The sequence below is a fragment of the Amblyomma americanum genome, chromosome 2 (assembly GCF_052857255.1).
Source record: "Amblyomma americanum isolate KBUSLIRL-KWMA chromosome 2, ASM5285725v1, whole genome shotgun sequence".
Lineage (NCBI taxonomy): Eukaryota > Metazoa > Arthropoda > Arachnida > Ixodida > Ixodidae > Amblyomma > Amblyomma americanum.
This window is the reverse complement of record NC_135498.1, coordinates 27,206,188-27,227,053: the sequence shown is the minus strand read 5'-3', so window position 1 is coordinate 27,227,053 and position 20,866 is coordinate 27,206,188. Positions and strand designations below refer to the sequence as shown.

The following is a 20,866-nucleotide window of genomic DNA, read 5'->3' as shown; positions in this document are numbered from 1 at the left end:
TCGCATATGAAGTTCAGCATGCTTGCTGCGTGAGCGTCTGTTTTGAAAATCCCGCGTTAAATCAACACTGATCGCCCCTTCTTGGCTTTGCTCGTCTCTGCAGTTGTGCACTTAGGAATGTGACATCACCGTCACGTGCGCTTTGATTCTCTCGTTGACACCTTTAAGGTAGCCACAGTGCGAACGTGAATTAAACGTACGTGAGTATTTAAAAATGAGATCCCGGATATTTTGAGGGGCCTTTTGGAATATTTCTATTTAGTTGCGAAGAGAACTCGCACACGTAGAATTAATTCGAAGCAGAAATACTTGCGGTAGTGTTAGGTTCGTCGCTGATTGATAAAAAACTCTAGAACAGAAAATACAAAAGCCTCTCGAACTTTTGAAGAACCGAAACCAGAGAGCAAGAACATAAAAAAGCTGGGTTACAAAAACGTTCTACATTATAAGACTTACAATGTTGTCTTTTGTCTTTTTATTTTAATTTTTAATTGAACATTTTGTTAAAAGCAAAAAAACGTATTATATACTAAATACTAGCGTCATCTGCAATAAGAAATTGTTACATCAACATTCGTAGCCCTATTACAATGAGGCATAAGCGATGGATTCGCTACGATTGGTAGGTTTCTAAAGTTGAGCACGCAACTTAGGCAAAATTTTGCGACAGAAATAGTAAGTATATTCGTCTATAGGTGCCGCTGCAAACGCTGTTGTCTACTCCTATGCCTATTTGTTGAACGAATGTTTGCCTCACATTCGCATGACTTTATCTGTGGAGTTTCGCGACTATTGAACCTAAACAGCTGCGGGGGCTTCCCACAGAGCTGCAATTGAGCTAGTCGCGCGGGCTTGGCCAAAATATGTAATCTGTTTTACACTCTGACCGGCTGCTCTTATCTCACCTAGCACTGGTATCTGCCATTCCTGTTGTCTTAGGAGGAATTCCGCCTCAGGTCATTCGTTGTCCTGCCGTCATCGCAAACGATAACGGGCTGGAGCCGTAGACGTTCGCTAGGCTTACTGCGCTGTTTACTTCTGCAAGTGGTGCGCGGAACCGTGGGGCGTTCTCTGCGGTGTTGCCTTGGCCCTGGTTTTCCCACTAAAAGACCGGTCTCCAACGATTCAAGGTGAGAGTACTTCTTTCTCGATTAGAAGCGGCGATAGCCTTCGGGTGTACACTGTTGTGAGGAAAAGGAGCCGTATAGGACCGTGGGAAACAGTTAGCTTCCTGAACAGCTGACACTTCTTTCGTTTCGGCGATCCGGGGTTGCTGCTCGCAGATGGTGCAAACGGCGAACCGAGGTTCTGGCCACTCCTCGAACCAGAAAGGCGGTGTTCGAGTCTACAAGATTGTGGTTCTTGGCGATGGAGGCGTGGGAAAGAGCGGTGAGTGCGTCGTTTCATTCGTCGCGCGTTTATAAAACGTCGCGTTATCGAACACACGTATGACTCAAACCGGTGCGTCTGTTTGCCTGTCCGCGCTCCAGCGCGCGCGAAGTAATGACGTGTGGCAGTTGCCATGTTTTTCTGTCTCCGGCGATTGGCGTCCGCGTTTTGTTCCTTGATAGCGGCTCTGATACGGACGCCGCTGACGAGCTTGAGCGCTGATTTTTTTTTTTTTTTCGTTTCTTTCAGCTCTCACGCTGCAGTTTGTGACTCACAGCTTCTTGGAGTACCACGACCCGACCATTGGTACATTCAATTTTCTTTTTGCTTCTTGGCGTTTAATAAAATACACACCACCCGTACCGGATACAGTCCATCGTCTCCTTAAATAAATCTATTAATTCAATCGTTCAGTAATATATTGGCAGTATGCATTGAGTGCTGCCTCCCGTTTCTTTGGCTTCCCTGCACTTGGCGCTGACAGTCAATATGCCAAGTGAGGCTCACATCATTCAAATCTTATTTGCAGGGCATGAAATGAATTTTCATTTGTGAGTAATGTAGAGTTTTGTGTGTGTATTCTGACCTGCTGTGAGAAGGTTAACATGTGTTGTATTGCGGGGGGGCAAATATGTGGGAGGTAGCATTTGCTGTTTGCACTAATACAAATGCAAATTCTTTTTTTGTCTGATATTTCTGCATGCTGGCACAGTGTTCACAGTGTGAATTATTTGCAGCCTGCCTTTAGAAGTCCCTTCCCAAACAGTGCTTTATTTTTTTGTTTAAAGTGAATTCAATTGGCTCATTCTTAACTTTTCTCTTTTGGAATCAGAGGATGCCTACCAGCAAAAAACTGTCATTGATGGAGAAGTGGCTCTGTTGGATATACTGGACACTGCCGGTCAGGTAGGACAGTTGTGCAAAATTCTCTGGACAGGGCTGACACACACACATGGCAGTAGCAATGCATGTTATACTGATTCTACTGAAATTAAATGCCTCTAGTGATAAGAGGAAATGTGCAAGCTTATTTGGGTGCAGCAAGATGCGTCTGTGCATTGCCGTGTGTTGACGAGCTGGCTGACACCACTCGAATTATTACCTTTTGACACTGGACAAGTATTCTCCCTTCAGTGTGATGATGTAAAGCATGGTACACAGAGCGGATAATGTTTCTATTTTACCTGAAGGCTCTGCATTCAGGCTGCATCATTTCGGGCATAGATTACAGACATCAGCACTAATGAATAGTTGATGCGCATGAAATGTATCTTTAGTGTTTTGAAATCTCAACAAAATCTCAAAGCAATTTCGGGTGAAAATGTATAGCTGGGCCTGGCTAGCTTGGGTTGGGGCCATCAAAGGCTTAGGCGTTGCTAGCAAGACTGTAGGTGGTAGCGAGTTAGATGGGCCAAGGTTATGCTCTTGGAAACTTAGTTATTGGACAGCAGCATGCCAGTACTTGCAATGATAAATCACCACAGACGTAAATGTCAGGCTGAGGTTCTCGTGGTTTAAAATCTAGTATGCAGTGAAATCGGTGAAACAAAAGGGCTACAAGCCCCCCTGTGGGATGTTTGCCCTTCCACAGACTGTTTAATAATACTTCAGGACAGTGTGGCTATGCGTATCGAAAACTAGTGCATGCGGGTTGGGATGTGGATTCTCTCTTGAAGAAAATTTTGGATAAGGTTAAGAACTGCTCTGGTAATGTGTGGTTGTTTGTTACTACCTTATGCTTTGACATAACATTCTTGTGCAGATTTCTGGGTGGTCAGATATCCTTTGGATAAGAGGTGCCTGTAGTTTGGCGTGCTAAGCTGTAGTTGCTGTTTGTGCTATTAGAGGTTCATAATTGAAGTCTTTGTTGAGCCGTTATATACTACCAACTATGAGAGTCTTAAGAAAAACTGGTCTTTATTGAAACCTATTGGAATGTTTTGTTCTGTTTTCAGCGTAAGGTGTGTGCTGCAATGCAATGTCAGGATACATTCAAATAGAAGTGCACTCTGAGGGGTAAATGGTTATTCTTGGAGAACAAACTAGGGCCTGTTATGTACATTCAGCTGTCTTCATAGTTGCTGCACCAGCTGCAGCTGTTGCAAACTCGGGTGATATTGGACACAACTTGAGAACAGCAGCAGCAAATATCTCTTAAAGGAAGTGTTCGAGCTGCTGCTGTCGGCTGATTGTCATGATGTCATAGTTAATTTAATTTCACGGAGGTACATGCCAGTCATATGCGATGTCACAAAGGGATTAATCATGACATCATCAGAATCGGTCGACGCCATTGACTTGAGGGCCTCCATTGATGGGTATATTCCACTGCATTCTTGTGTTGTATCCGACTAAAGTTATTCTGTGTAACTGAAAGTAGGGCATTGATCGGCTATCTGTGATTCCAATGCATTTTAGCACTGCTAGATTAAAGCAGCATGTCTGTAAAAATGCACAATGCATGAGATTGCTCCTCTCATCAGTTGTGGCAAAGCTATTGTAATATGTGTAATTACACAGCAATCTTATGTATACAGTTAAGTATAAGATTAAGCGTGAAGTTGAATTCAAGAATGAAGAACAAAGCTGGAACTTGCAGTAGAGCCGGAGCAAGTTGTTTGCAAGCAGCAGCTGGCAAGTTTTCTTAAATGTAGCTATTGTCTCTTCAATGCAGAGTAATGGCCTTGCTTCCTTTGCAACATTATGTGTTTAGGGGATAAGTGCAAACCCTTCTTACTGTATGATGGCCACCGCAATCAAATGGAATCAGATGTGAATGAGAGCGCAGCGGCATTGAAATCTGGTATTATTGGCATTCTCTGATCAGTGTGTTCATTTCTCTCTATAATTGGTCGACGTTGGTAGTAAGAAGGCGATGAGGGTTAATAACCGCTTGGCTTGACCACGTCTTTGTGTCTATAAAAGAAAGCCTTTTTCAAATTTTTTTGTCAGATAGAAATTTATCCCGGATTCAGAGTAATGCGCATACTAGGGCCTCATATTACATTTTCTGTTTGTATTACTCATTGTATTAGTGGTTGGCGTAATTATGCTACAATTTGTAGTATACTGCAGTCTCGGTCCAGTTGTCCGAGCATCTGCCTCGCATGTAGGAGGTGAGGGGTTCAATCCCCTGTAACACCGGGTACCCACAGGTGAAACAATGGGTACAACCTTTCTCCTGTCCTGGTGCTTGGTTTCTTATGGGGGAAATACTTTGGGAGCGGTCTGTTACCCCACTTTGAGTTGACGAAAACACTTTGTGCCTTGGCACTCTTTGGCTACAGGTGCCCTTGCACCATAAAAATGCATAATCACCATTGTCATCATGATTTATAATATATGTTATAATGATAAAATTTTCGTATTAATTGTATAGTTGCTGTTGTTAAGACATCAGTTTTTGTTGAAATGAGGGATGACAGTCCTAAAATGCAAGTGAACATTTGCCGCATGTTTACTTTCATTCGCTTTTTGTGCTGAGCCTTTCTCCAAGTATTTTCATTGTTGTTCTGTACACAGATTGAATTCACGGCTATGCGGGACCAGTACATGCGCTGTGGAGAAGGCTTTGTCATTTGCTACGCCATCACCGACCGAAGGAGCCTCGAAGAAGCAGCCGAGTGTCGAAAGCAGATTGAGCGTGTTCGCTGCTCGGAGACTGTGCCCATGGTTCTTGTTGGAAACAAATGTGACTTGGAAAGCTCTCGCCAGGTGGGTTTCCCTTCGGATCATGAATGGTGTTAGAACTGAAGCGTGTTCACAGTGGTTAATCCTTTAAACAGTCACATGCAAGCCAATGCAGAATTTCCACCTTATTGGCTCAGAGTATTTCTGTTGTTTTATTGGAAACACAAATTCGGTTTGGATGCATGTATACAGTGGACCCTGGTAAATTCGAAAAGCGGCCATAAGTGTGTCAAAAAAAGGCTACTCTTAATTTGAAGTACACTTAATTCGAACAAACTTGAGGTACCCTTTGAGTTGAATCAACAATCAGGGCTAACTTTTCTTTAGATCTTTCATGATCCTTCCCTATTATATTCATATGCACCATCACCTCAAAGTCTTAAGGGTACCTACACCGTAATCTCAGAACTTCTGCTAACATTCATAAACAAGCTTACTTTGTTTTTGTTCATGCACAAGTTGAGTTTGCTTTCCCAATTTGGTTGCCTTACCATTACATAGTCACCATGACAGGGTCCATCCAGAACGAGGCTGGGTGATTTATTTCAAGAAACTGTAACTACCATTGAAGCATCATTCAGATCACAACTGATCTTTCACCACAGTCTTTAGCTACACGCTGTGACATCGCTTTCTTAACATTATTTCACAAGCATGTTCACCTCAAGAGATCATGTTCTCTTCAACTCGATGTTCCATTTTGCACGTCTAAAAGATTGCACAATCACCTTAGCTTCGCACGGCTCTACGGTAACATATTAGCTTTTAATTCATCGGCACCTCTTCGAGTGATCAGATTACGGAATGGTTTACCAGATAACGTTGTTTCTCTGTCTCATCCAGATATATTCCATCACCAACTCTTCACACATTTTACTGAAACCATCGCTTAACATGCCTTCGGTCACATCTTTTTAATATCTTCCTTACTTTGCTGCAACTGTTAAGTGCCATTTTGATGTAATTTTTGTATTTGCACTTTTATTTTATGCTTTTCATCTTTTTTTTCATATCTGTTTGTAGCATTTTGCTCACCATGTCATGAATTGTGCTATAGCCTTCCGAGAAGCAGCAGCCGCTCTGTTGTCGCTTTTGGTCTTGCTGCTTTGTGTTTAGTACTGCACAGTTTGTTTGCTGTTTTTTTTTTCCCCTTTCTACCTCTCATGACTCTCTCAAGGGCCCGTGCCACCTTCTTTGCACGTTTGTAGCAGCTCTTTCTCGTTACCGCATGCTGCACTCTTCACCTCAATGACCCAAGGTTGTCGAGAAGTTGGCTTGTTAGCACAGCTTACAAGTCTGGTGGGAGAGCTTGCTGTTATCACGTATTGGGGTTTTTATTGAGGTCCTTTTTGCGTTGTGAACATACTGTATCAGTACTTGCCTTGGCCTTCTCCATAAGGCAGTAGAAGTGGAAAACCATTGAGTGTGGTCCTGAGATGAGCAGGCTTGCACTGACCCAGGACTAGTCAAACAAATGGCGCCGAGATTCACTACCATGCTACCATGGACGGAGGCAAAAGACCAGACGAGGGGCAGTTTATTGATCACATAGAGGGCGCTGTATACAAATACTGTTAAGGATACAACCAAACAAATTAGTGAAATAATGTCCCCACCTTTGTGGACTGTTTATACGAGATTGCACGATGCATGGGGTAATCGGACTAAGACAGTACTCTAGACAGTAGAGTAGACAGATGGTTGTAGTAGAACACCCACTCGGGCAGCCTAATGAATAGTGACAGCATTTGATGCCTGAGAACAGAAAACATGGACAGCTGTTTGGCTGCTCATTGTTTTTCTTTTATATGACAGCACCAGTCTGGTCAGCTGGCCGAGCTGTAATGTTTGCTACATTGAGCGTCAGTTGCTCTGCTGAAACTGCACTTACCTGAAAAATAATTTGAGTTGCTACACATTCTTTGGCAGCTGCCTGGAAGATGGACTCACTGTCATGTCTATGAAGCTGCGTTGGGATAGAGTCCTACATGCTTTGCTTAATCCAAAGGTCGTCAGCCTTATATCCATTAGAGCTGTATCCAGCATTATCTTTGTTAGCTCCAGCATAGTGGAGTTCAAGCTGGTTTGAGGAATTGCTACCTCATTATTTTGCTGTTAATTGGAGAGACATGGGAGAGGCCTTTGCCTTGCAGTGGGTGTAGTCAGGCTGATCATGATGATGATGATTTTGCTTACAGACAACAGCTGTGGCACATCTGCACGACAGTTGATTGAAAATTTTAAAAACTTCTACTGATTCATTTATTTAGATCCAGACGATTTCACAGTCCCTCGTTTACTTTATCTATTATAATCTAGGCTGGCAGCTTTTCTAAGAATACTATAGTTGGATACAACTCAAGCCTGCAGTGAAACTCTGCCCAGATCCAGGACCGCCGCACAGAATTCCTCCTTAACGAAAAAAGTAGTTAAGAATTTTATTGTTACTTAAGAAGAAGCTAATCACAAGAAAAATTTATAAGGTCTAGAATTTTGATACCTGGCTTGTTTAATAAAATCAAACATTAAAAAGCTGGATTTGTTTATTGTTGTGATTGTCTAGCGGAGTAATATGTACAGGATGCCGTGGACCGTGGCCCAGTGTTTACAACAGCTTTTTTTTTAAGTTGTGGCCTACTGTAGATAGAAACTCTTAGGTCAGCTTAGATTTGAGAGTTATCGTATTTACATGATTGTAAATCGACCTGTTTCTTGAAATTGAAAAATCCGAAGTTGGGGGTTCGACTTAAAATTGAAACTAAAACCTGGCACTGCCGATAAAAGCAAGAAAAACGATCTATCAGGGACACTACTGTGGGGTTACAAGTTTTTGTTTGCTCTATGGCTCCAAGCTCAGCATTAGGGTTTTTTCTGCGCGCTTCTTAGAAAGAATTTTTCGTATTTTACTTTTACTGCACACACTGCACTCACCGGAGTATCAATAGTTAATGGTGGAAGAGCCGTCACCTTAACACTGATCTATTTTTCTTTAGTGCTGCTTGTAATGGGTGCATTTTCACCATGAGCTCTTCAGGTTAGAAAGGCACTCTGCCCTCATTGAATGCAGCGTTCAAGAGGGCAGCCATCATTTGCACTGAAGAAACAAAACTCCACGGTGGGCCGCAGGTTCGACGTTTTCTGAACTGGCGCTGCGGGAGTGGCAGAAGCAGTGAGGTAAAATTTTCGACTGTGATGCCAAGCGAAGAGGTTTCCGTGGGCTGAAGTCTGAATGCTTTCAGGAGCTGGAGGCCAAGCTTGCAGTGTGTATCACCGAAATACGTGATCGGTCCCTGCCATAGAGATGTGAAATGACCACTCAGCAAGCCTGAGTCTTGATTGCGGAAGCTAGGAGATACTCCGAACAGACCTCAAAGCCAGCAGGGCTTAGGCTTCGAAATTTATGAAGAGGGCTGTCTTCTCTCTTTGTCGCACACTAGTGTGTGCCAGAAGCTGCCTGCTGCTTACAAGGAGAAAGTTCTCGGATTCCACAGGCAAACTACGCGACTCGTGGCAATGCTTGCTTGGCCAAATTGGCAGTGCCGATTTGACTCCTGTCTACTTCAATATGAGGAGCAACATGACAGTGAGCATGAGGGGAGTTCTTAAAGTGAAGCTTCTCGCAACAGGAAATGAGAAACTTTGGTTCACTGTCATGCTTTTATGCTTGATAGATGGGCACAAAGCTCCTCCGCCCATACATCATATTCAAAAGAAAGACAATGTTTCAGAAGTGTTTCCAAAAGGAGTGGTTGTACGAGTGAACAAGGCTTTATGACGGACGACGTGGTGGTACCGTGGTGGTATCGATTGGTACCGTCTGGTGCAGCTTCTGAGGGCGGGGGCATACCTCAAAGATAGCATTCCAAACCTCCTCTTGTTGGACTGATTTTCAGGCCATCTTAGAGCGAAAGTGAAAGCTGAGCTGTGAAAAGTACATACGGATATGTTGGTGATTCTTAGTAGTCTGACGGGGCAGCCCCAGCCACTAGACGTTGGCATAAACAAGCCATTCAAGGATTCACTCCGCCATGAATATACCGTATTTACTCGAATGCAACGTGGGTTTTTTTTTTTCCCAGATTTCTTCCCCTTAAAGTCTACCCTCGTGTTATAATCGAATACCGCGCTTCGATTGGCCTAGAGCAGTGCCGCGGTGCAGCCATTTCAAAGCAATCGGCTTGGTTTTGGTTTCCGCAGTTTTGCGATCTTATGCTGGCAACATGGGTACCACGGAAGCCAAATCCTCATCCATTCAAGGTCAAAGCGTTGGCGCGTTGTTCTCTGTCCCTTTTTTGTGTTCGTTGTGGCCTCACGCTGAACGCGTCGTCGCATCGTGTTCTTGTGGCGACGCTCGTTTTAAGAGAAAAGCGATCCTGTTAGCAGAAGAGGTCAGGAATTCTGCAGGAGCTCGAAGACTTGACCTGAACAAGTCAAACATCCGTGGATGGCGGCTGCAGCGGGAGGGGCTTTTTTAAATGTGAGCCCGACCGCAAAAGATATCGTGGGCCTCGTCACGGCCATCACGTCGAGCTGGAGAAAAAAGTGGCAGACTTTAGTATCGAGCAGCGCAACCGTTTCATGGGGGTCAGTGTCGAGCTGATCCGTTGGAAAGTTAGAGACGCTGCTCGGGAGATGGGAAGTTCTGAGCATCTCTTGGGTGGGCCCAAACGTTTATGAAGAGGAATGGATTCTCTCTGCGGCGAAGAACATCGATACGGCAGAAGTTACCGGAAGATTTCGATAGCGAAAAGGACGACTCTGAAAGCGGGGAAGATGAATGAACATGTTGGCCACGATGTCTATTAAAGGTACTTTGTTTTGCATCCTTAATCCTCTCGTTACATTCGTGGTTTTATTTTTTCCCACTGGGCAGCATGTAAAGTCACCCCTCGCGTTACATTCATAGTTGTGTTACATTCGAGTAAATACGATAACAAATGGTTGGCGTCAGAAGGGTGTGAACTTGTGCCAACGAGTCGTGTTAAAAGAGCCTCCCTGGCGGCTGTGTGTGGGTGGGTGATTTCCGCTTGGGTGGCTGTTCCACACGATGTCGTGGTGCGGTCATATGCGAAGTGCGGGTTTTCGCTGGAGGACAGTGTGCTGTGGGACCGCTGCAGCATTGACGACAGCAGCACTACTGAGGAGGATGACACGAGTGAAGACGAATGGCTGTCACTGGAGGACAATGAGCTATGGGACCACAGCAGCATCGACGACAGCAGCACTACTCTAGATGACACAAGTGAAGACGAATGGCTGATGCTGGAGGACATTGTGCTGTGGGACCGCAGCAGCATCGACAACAGCAGCACTACTGAGGATGACACAAGTGAAGACGAATGGCTGTCGCTGGAGGACAATGTGCTATGGGACCACAGCAGCATCCACGACAGTAGCACTACTGAGGATGACACAAGTGAAGACAAATGGCTGTTGCTGAAGGACAGTGTGCTATGGGACCACAGCAGCATCGACGACAGCAGCACTACTGAAGGTGGCACAAGTGAAGACGAATGGCTGACGCTGGAGGATATTGTGACGCTAGTTCGATCCCGGCCACGGCGGTCGAATTTCGATGGAGGCAAAATTCTAGAGGCCCGTGTGCTGTGCGATGTCAGTGCGCATAAAAGAACCCCAGGTGGTCGAAATTTCTGGAGCCCTTCACTACGGTGTCCCTCATAGCCTGATCCATGGTATATGGGGAGCGCAAAAACGGCACAAGGGACTAAGAAAGACGGACAACACAGGCGCTAACTTCCGACTGAAAGAAACCTAGGCGACCAAAACGAACGTGGACCGTGAGGGGAACCAGGCGCATGCGCTCGGAAAGATAAAGAAAAAGAAAACCAGGTGAACGAGGAACAACGGACATGCACGACTCGGTCGCCTAGGTTTCTTTCAGTCGGAAGTTAGCGCCTGTGTTGTCCGTCTTTCTTTGTCCCTTGTGCCGTTTTTGCGCTCCCCATATACCATGGATCATCGTTACCGACTCGCCCAAGTTTCCACCCTTGTGAATTAGGTCATAGCCTGAGTCGCTTTTGGACGTTAAACCCCCATAAACCTTAAACCAAACAAGTGAAGATGAATGGCTGTCACTGGAGGAAAATGTGCTATGGGACCACAGCAGCATCGACGACGGCAGCACTACTGAGGATGACACAAGTGAAGACGAATGGCTGTCGCTGGAGGACAGTGTGCTATGGGACCACAGCAGCATCGACGACAGCAGCACTACTGAGGACGACGCAAGTGAGGATGAATAGTCCATCTATGCAATACAGTAGAATCTCGGTGATACGAATCTCAAGGGGTCGCTATAAAATTCGTATCATCCGAAATTTTGTATCATTCAAACGAACAAAATTCACATGCAGATGCACTGAAATTGCATGCACGCAGATCTGTTTACGGCTGACGGGATTTTTTCATGGCCACGCTACTCATGGTGCGTTCCGCTCGGTTAGTGATATGGATTTCGGCGATGTGAGGGCCGCGCACTCGCGGTGCATATCGCGCGATTAGCAATTGCGATATCGGTGATGTGAGGGCTGCTCGCTGCTCGCAGTGCGTACCGCACAATCAGCGATAACGATTTCGGCGATGTGAAGGCTGCACATTGCTGCTCACTGCTCGCAGTGCGTACAGCGCAATTAGCGATCACGATTTCGTCGATATGGGAGCGCTGCGCACCACCGCTCGCTGCTCGCGGTGTGTACCGCGCAATCAGCGATCGCGATTTCGGCAATGTGAGGGCCGCTCACAGCTCGCGGTGCATACCGCGGGATTAGCGATTGCGATTCCGGTGATGTGAGCGCCGTGCACTGCTGCTCACTGCTCGCGGTGCATGCAGCACGACTAGCAATCGCAATTTTGGCAATGTCGGTGCCGCGCGCCGCCGTTCGCTGTGTGTACTGCGCAATTAGCGATCGCGATTTCGGCGATGTGAGGGCAGCACACTGCCATTCAAGACTTAAGTGCGCATCGCATGATTAACAATCGTGACATCGGCGATGTGCGGGCAGCGCTTAGTGCTCGAGGGTGCGATCACGACTCACATGTTTGTATCATCTGATGTGGTGCGGGAGAGTTCGGAACATCCGGAATTCCACACGTTGTGCACAGTGCACTCCGTCCGGGGAATCTTACGGATCCGTATCATCGCGAAATTCGTATCAATCGGGTTCGTATCACCGCGATTTTACTGTAAATTCTCATTGTGGAGCGCGTCCACCGGTGCACTTTTTTTTTCCGGACTTGCGATTATGGTAGGTCTACTTACATTTGGGTCAACTTACAGTCGTGTAAATACGGTATGAATAATTCATAAACCAGGCTGAAGCACAGGACACTGTCGGCCATTTTAAACGCATTTACTTTTCGTATGATGTTTAGATTGGGGAGTGGGAGCACGTTCAGCACATGTGCATGATTTCTACTGACCAAGCACCAATATAATCACACCAAGCAGGCAGTGTCACTATACTTTAAAAGGGTCATGACACCATTTTTCTGACTCAAGCTGCTCATTGCATGTTATTCGCATCTCTGAACAACTGGGCAAAATATGAGCTCATTTGGTATGGTGAGTAACTTGTAATTGGATTTTAAAAGTACTCCTCAACCATTTGGCAGTCTGGCAACACTGGTGAGCTCTTGATTCATGACTGCATAAGCTGTCACGTGCTTGCACACGGCTGAGCGTAGGAGAGTAGGTTGTTTGGGCTAGGGTGTAGAGGGGTGAAGGAGGAAGTTGGAGATACTATGCGAGGTCCCAGAAGCCCACACTCCACGACAGGGGAACAAAGGCCTGTGCTTTTCTTATTTCTGTCTAGTTTCTGCCGGATCTCGGAAACTTCACCACAGTGTGCCATGGCCGGACTCAAGTAGGCACATGCTCTGCTCTGCACTGACCGTGCGTGCTTCAGTTTTGCTGCAGACAACGGTGCTGTCGAGTCATGACGTCATTCAGGTTGCTTCAGTATGGCCATCGCTGCCAGGGAGAGGGGCTTAGAGCCAATAACTTCCTGTTGCAATTTCTAGCTCATATATGCGCCTAGAGCCATAATTCTTTTTAAGCATACATAGTTATATCGTGGCTAGTAGCTGCAATGTAAAATCACGATTTGTTGGTAGACCATGTCATGACTTCATTAATGGAAAGTTGTGCACTGCTCGCAGCAGAGCAGTCATTGCAGAGAAATGGTTCACAGCAGTCTGGAATGACATCCAGGAAGACTTGGACGCATACTCTCGTAGAAAGTGCTGTATTTCGAATGCGTGTGATAGAATCGAGGATTGTGCACTCTATGAGGAGGAGATTAACAGCAAGGCCAGCAATGTAGTTTAGTGAGCTGGGTAAGGTTCATGGCAATGTTCCATTGTAGCTGTTGTTTATTTATTTATTTACAGAATACCTGCGTTGCCTAGAAGGCATTATCACAGGGGAGACAGTTTGGAAACAACGTGTTCATTTTCACAGAAAAAGCAACAAGAACATTAAGCGAAGTTAACATCAAAGTAAAACAAAACAATAAGTGGACATTATTAAAGGTAACAGAAGGCTTCAACAACAGGAAGACAGGAGTAGATTCTCAGGAATACAGTCGACAATAAAAATTAGGATTATCAAACACTGAAACATATCCTTCCGGCAACAAGTTCGTCTTTCACAGTTTGTGGAAAGAATGATTTAGAGAAACTGTTTGTGTTAGAATTGTATTCACGCACCTTCTTGGAGTGGTCGTGCCGAGCCGAGACGTAAGTTGGCTCCAAAAGGTAGTTATGGCTATCAATTCTTGTTTGATTATAGAAGATGCGGTGGAAAAATTTAAGTCTCAAATTTCTTCTGATGTTTAACGGTTCCCAGCCCAGCAATGATTTTATCTCAGTGATACTTTGTTTTGTTTCGGCTATCTTACATTAAAGGAAAGTTTTGTTTTTTCTCTGACCTTTAACTTTCAAAGAGTTTGCTTATAATTGCGGGTAACCTAGATTCAAGTAAGTACAGCATCTTCTTTTTCCTTCGGGGGTAACATCCTTCCATGATACTTTCTTTACAGCTTATACAAGTAGCTGGAACACATGAGTTAGATTGTTTTGTTATCTTTCTAACTCTGCAGCCATTGCATTTTTTTGCTTTATATCTACGAAGAACCTCACTCCGTGGCATACTATCGTTAGTGTTTTGAGTGCCCAGAAATCACAGAAGGGCCACAAAGCAATGTTGCCCAGCGATTTCAGTCCTTGCTACCAATACCACAGCAAAATATGTAGCTATGGGTTGTCGTGGAGCAGAAGGACTTCCTTGAGTGCCTCTTGTTCTTTTTGCTTTTTGTACCTGCAACCAAATTGGTTTCAGGACATTTGCATAGCACACACTTGACTGCTTACAAGGTTCTCAGTGCTGCAAGATTGTCCCACGGGCATCAGTGAACAGCAGGAATGTCAGAATGGAATTTTAATTTTTCTTTCCGCTCACTTGACTGGTGCTTCAATGGGGGGTTACAACCTGTTAAACCCCTGGGTGCCTACCGAGGGCCTACTCAGCACATCTGCAACACTTCGGTTGGAATGCATCAAACAAGAGATGCCACAGGAAGTTGAAAACATGTGTAACATTAGCTTTTGGTCACTTTTCACTACCATTGCAATGGACGGTTTGTAGAGAAGTAATTCAGCACTTCAATGCACCAACAACTAACCACGCAATATGTTTTATGATACGATGAATGGCCAGTCAGAATGGGCTTTGTCGTTCACTTGAGTATTCCTGTTCGAAACTGGCTTCACCGAGACACTGGAGCATAGCGGAGGGCTCGAATTGTTCAATTGCAGGTAGCTCCGTAAAGAAATCTTTAATCTTGGTCCCGGCCTTGTACCGTAACGCTAGTATAGCAGTCACTGCTTCACACACCCAGGTAACCACCGAGGAGGGGCAAGCACTTGCACGACAGATGAACTGCCCCTTCTACGAGACCTCGGCTGCACTCCGTCACTTTGTGGACGATGTGTTCCACACCCTGGTCCGCGAGATCCGGCGCCGCGAGAAGGAGCGGCAGTTCCTGCTTCGGCGAGCAGCTCGCAGGAAGGCATCGAGCGAGCGGTGGCAAGCATTCACACATGCCTGCCGCTCCCTGCTTTGCGTGCGCGGATCCGGGGACGCCACGACGTCTCATTCCTGAGCAAACCACGCTTGGGTCTAATCTTGTGTTTTTTTTGCCCGTCCAAGGCTCGTCGTCATCTTTGCTTTAAGCCAGCACTTTGGTTTGATTGGTGGTGAGACCTTGCAGTGGAGTTATGCAGCCAGGTTTGTCACAGCAGCTTGGTGGAAGTTCGCACTGACAAGTGAAGGGCAGCTAGTGATGCCTGTGCTTTGCTGCTTGACTGAGAGTTGTTCACTTGGGCTTCAGATGCTGTGTCTGTAGCCGTCTTAATGTTTGTCTCCGATTGCCTTTTGACATGTCTGCTCCTGTGTACATTCAAAGCATTAGCTGAGTGAAATAGAGCTAGCTAAGGGCACTGCATTTGGAGTTGAGCATTGTCCTAGATAGTTCCTGCATGCTTTGTACATAGTTCACAAGATGGTTCGAGACACAACATGAGGACACTATTTTTTGTAAACTAAAACTGGTCAGATTTTTTCACACCTTGAAGGTATTTAAATAAAGCTGCTGCCAGACCATCAGAGTGGGAAGGAAAATGTTCCAGCTCCTTGAGGAGCTTCACTTAGAGAAGAAACAAAGGCTTCCTTTGTGATTGCATTCTTATGCAGCGTAGTGCCCTTACTACCTGTGTGTTGGCACCTGAGATCTTCAGCATGATCAAGGAAAACGAAAGTTTGTGGTTTCGTCAGGACTGAGTTACTGAAGTTCCACATATGTGGTCAAAGGCAATCACACCACTGAGGATGTGTCTCAAACCTGTGGCTTCCTTTGTGGAAGTCTTTCCTCTAGGAATGAGTTTAGCGTCATCCATTACTAGTAGGTAGCGCTGATTTCTTGCACTGCACTAATTTCTAGCCATTTTTCAGGTGGCATTTTGTGAAATATTTGTGCAGTTTCTTGAGACTGGGGAACAACTCAGCTGCTGTGGTATAGAGCATAGTACAAGCATAGCGTAACAGTTAAGTGGGTTGACTTTCTTACCTACTATATTCTTTGTTTGCTCTTTAATATGTGCAGTGCTTTTTTATGCAGAGTTCAGTTTTTTTTTTTTTTTTCAGAGCAGTTTACTTTAATTTTCACACTACCAGCAGTCACCTGTGGGGCTTTCTGCATCACTCCTTATTTTTATTTGTGGAACAGTGCAGGTTAGCTCTCGGAACAAAAGAGTCTTGGAATGCTTGTACGTTACCTAAATGGTATGTTCTCTTTAGCGTCTGTGGAGCTGCTTCCATGCTTAACAGCAGTCAACAAAATCGTTTTTTTCTATTCTTCACCAGTGTGAATGTACTCTGTACTGTTGGAAAGTGCAAATTGTTTTGTAGACATATATTATTTAGTACAGTATTGAGGGGCATTGAATGATTACGCAGGTCAGACTGTTGAACAAGATATGGAACTGTGTGGCTTTTCTTGTTAAACAGCAGGTCTTTTTTATGGAGGAGGGTTATTGTATGTTGAGCAATCCGCACCCTGCTTACTTAAAGTGCGTGTGAAGGGATGGATTTGTTTTCAACTCGTAGGAAGGTGCCACAGAACAACTAGGAAGGGTGGTTGTGCTCGGCTCTTCTTCGTAGAGAGCAGAAATAAAGGAGGTCACTCTGGTTTTCATTGGTAAGCATGTCTTGGAATAGTAGTCACCTTCCCAGCCACCTCCGGATAAATTTACCCTTGTCTGTATGTGATGCTAAGAAACCTTCCTGAAACACTTCAAAGGGACACTGAGGATGACGCCAGCCTATTTTTGTCCTAAAATTCGACTTTTTGGCTGTCTGTGGCTCTGTATTAATCTTCTGCAGCAGTAGACGAACTTTTTTCCTGAGAAAATAGTGTTTAAAAGCGAAACTTTTTTTTCTTTTTGTCACCACTCAATTTTAACCTGTGAGGTCAGTACCGGACAAGATTCTGGGATCCTTGTTTGAAAGTGAATGGTGGTGCAGATTGTAAACTGGGGAATTTTATCATAAAGTAGCACATTTGCTATGAGGGATGCAGTAGTGGAGGGCTCCAGATTAATTTAGAACACCTGGGGTTCTTTAACGTGCACTGACATCTTGCTGCACACAAGCTTTTTTCCAAAGATTCGGTCCCACAACCTTGAGACATCCTAGACTTAGAAATGTACATACAGAAAAGTTGTATTGATGTCATTGCAGTTTGCTTTTGATAAGAGCCAGTGTTTCCTCATTGTGTCCTCAGCCTCCCTTTAATGACCAAAGTGCAATTGGAAAATGCACAGAATTCTCCGTAAATGCTGTCTCCTGTGAGTTTCGTTTACCATCCTGCATCCTTGCAAATATCATGTATGTAAAAGCCGGGGCAGAGGAAACTAGTGAGGGGGGTGCAAGTCTTTTGAGATCTCTTATTTGGCTCATTTCATCAAAAAAAATTTTTCATCTAGATCTTTGCAACTTTGCATGAAAGCTATGCTTTTTAAACACTTTGGCCAGTCTTGTCATCTTGTGCCTTTGGTCTCTGCCAATGCACTCTTGCGTTTGATGTAGACCACACACCCACACATGCACAAGGCATGTCCAGTATTTCTTTCCGGGCTCAAAAGGGTTATAATGATCTCAAGGTGATCTCTTACTGTCATGTGATTGATTCTAGTGCTCAGAACATAGACCAAGTGCCAATTCATACTGGCCTTTTAACAGTAATGCTGTAAGCCTTCCTTCGCATGCATTTGCCGGTGCTACCGACTTCCAAGATATATATTTCTTACAGCCTGCCCTGTACAACAATATTAACAACTCATTCCAGGCACTTTTGTGCTGGATACAAAAGAATACATTTGGGTGGCATTTGTGGTTTATAGGGCTTTTGCTTCATGCTCAATTAACCTATATGGAAAAGATTTTTAGTTTCTCATTTTTCAGGAAGTGCTGGAGAAGGCAGTTACTGAATTAAGGCTTTAGTGAGGGATGGTGGTGAGTTTTAGGCACATACATTTTCCTTGTGAAAGAGCACATATGGAAAAAAAGGCATTCACACTGACACACATATTAAAAGACTTTTTCTTTGCAAGGTGTTTGTGCCATCTGACAAGACTACAGCTTTCAGGTGTGAAAGATTGTACAGTAGTCACTGCTCCTAAATTGAAATGAGGCTGCAATGGATTTCTCATAAGATGTGGTAACCCTGCTATGCCTTTGCAAAGAAGAGCAATGTTAACTTTTAAGGCATTGCAACAGTTCATAGGGCATCATTTGTTTGGGCTAGTACCTAATAAGCATTAAGAAACATCTGCAGCATTTTGTTTGCTGCCTCAAACTTGTTGCAACAAAGAGTTCATGCCCAATCTAGTCATTGATACACCAGTCCTGTTACAGGGTTAAGAGTTTAATGACTATGTTAAGGCAATGATTTTGTGGGGAGTGCAGTAATTATGCAGTTTAAATTTTCTCTTGACGTCTTTGTAGATGGCCAGTTTTTCAGCCAATGCAGAGAGTTGTTTCATAGATTGTTTTTCAGCACGATTTACTTCCCATCCATCTTTTCTTTGCCTTGGAAGTGTTCCTGTCTGTACAAAGTGAAAGAAATCTGTTGTGCATTGCCTGCAATATTTCTTCACTGATACTCTTATTTCTTGGTCTGTAATGATGGAATAGAGGGATTTTCAGACATCTCCTATCAAACATGATCCAACTTACTTTACACTGGGATACCCTTTATGGCTGTGTTGTTTTGACTTTCTACAGCTTCTGATGTCCAGTTTTTCCTTTGCGTAGCCTGAACCAGATCTAAACACATGGCTGCTGCTGCTGAATAAGTAAAGAAAGCAAATCTCTTGTCGTATTCTTGACAGTATCTTATTCTTCTGTATGCATGACAGCCAGCCTTTCTGGTTATGCTGTAAATTTGCCTTTGGTTGTGATGTGTTCTTCTTTGCTTGATATCCCTAGTGAAGTACGTTGCTGCACATCTCTTTCTCATCTCTTCCCATGTGTGTATGCTACAACAAAGTTTATTTGTAGATGCTGTAAGTATAGCTGCCTGTCGGGCATATTTTGGCAATGCCGCTGCCAGCTTATTCCAGTGGCAGAGTTTTTAAGATGGTATTACTGCGAAGATATATTGTTACATTGTTGTGTGGAAGGGTTGTGCAATATGTGACAGTTTTTGACTGTCCAGAGAAAAAGAGTTCAATGTGTGTATATGGTGTTGAGCTATATATACTTAGCTTTGTTTGGTATGTTGTCAGCATTAACCGTAACTGCTTACTCGCAGTGAAGACTAAAGGAGCTGCACAGCCACTATTTATGAGACTCGTTGGAAGTGCACATTTGCTGTCATACACCATGTGTGTTTAAGGTGTTTTACATAGTCTAATATATGATCCCTGAGAGAATGTTGCTCTAGGCTGTTGAATTGTAGCCTCCGTTATTCTTTTTTTTTACCATGTGGACAATATGTACCTGTTTCACTGCTGTCTGAAATGAAAAATATAGAACATATTGCATTCTCAGTATGACTTGCAGGTGATTGCCTTTGTGGACCAGCAAGGGCAAAAGAAATGGAGACCACAATGTCTTGAAAACATTTTTTTTTTTGCTGCATTCAGGCACATTACAAAAATACACAACTGGTCACTGTTTCCTTTCCAAGGAATTCCTAGGTTGGGAAAAACATGCATATATCAATAAAGGATTACACACATACAAACAGCTTGAGTGCTTAAAATGCATTCTTGCTTTGAACACAACATCAATATTTTTTTGTAGTATTTGTGACGTCTCCAATCCTTCAGTGCTGGTTTATTTCTGTAAAGTGTAAGTGTGCTCAATTTTAGCTTAGGGTGTTCAGTTGTGTGGAAAAACTTGTCAAGCAGTTTTGAGCTTCTGCTGCAATATATTTCCAAATTGACTTGCTCCGTATTCCACTTTGGGATAAATTTTGGGATAACCACACATTCTCTGAAATTGGAAATGTCACTAACTTAAGCCAGTTTTTTTCAAGGACTCATCACATTCACAAAACATTGCAACTGCTTCAGAAAGATCACCACTGACTGCAACCTCATTGGATGTATTATCGGCACATACCAGTTAACATACAGTATTCATGCAAAGTACCAAGTCTACTACGTTCACTTGGCCAGGTCTTCTGGTGGTGTAATGATGCTCACCCCATTTTTTATCATCAAATGAAAAATGAGCAGGTCTCAGTGACAATTATTTAAATATACCAGCCAAGTAACCACCACATTTACTTCAGAGATCTGCCATCCGTGTAAAAAGTAAATGGTACTCAGTTCTGCGATGCAGCTGTGCTGGGATATTGGAAATTTGAGGGTCTAGTATGCTGGCACACAAGTGTGGTAGCAAATGCATTCAGAGAGGCTGAATATGCCTAGTAGATTTTGCAAAGTAAGAACTATGCATGTTGCATTTACTTCTGACCACCTTTACATTGGAAATAGACGTTTTACATGGCATTCGACATTACACAGTCTGCTGTGCTGAGCGAATACCACCAATGATTTTAAAATATGCATGGCTGATGCCTTAATTTTTTGCCGGTCAAAAAGAAGTTAGAAATACGTCTCACCAACAGAACTAGTCTGCATTCACGCACAAAAATGAGGCTCGCAAGCATGTTGATTATGCAAAGATTTGAAGATTCAA

At 44.0% G+C, this 20,866-nt stretch overlaps 1 protein-coding gene across 1 annotated transcript; it reads left to right on the top strand.

Annotated features, from left to right (window-relative positions):
* Positions 1–794: 794 nt before the first annotated feature.
* LOC144120840 (GTP-binding protein Rit1-like) lies at positions 795–19,710 on the top strand. The gene is made up of 6 exons (XM_077653598.1): positions 795–1,130; positions 1,284–1,389; positions 1,639–1,695; positions 2,222–2,295; positions 4,912–5,103; positions 14,997–19,710. The coding sequence occupies exons 2-6, from the start codon at positions 1,284–1,286 to the stop codon at positions 15,258–15,260; spliced, it is 693 nt and encodes a 230-aa protein (XP_077509724.1). The 5' UTR covers positions 795–1,130; the 3' UTR covers positions 15,261–19,710.
* The last annotated feature ends 1,156 nt before the right edge of the window (positions 19,711–20,866 follow it).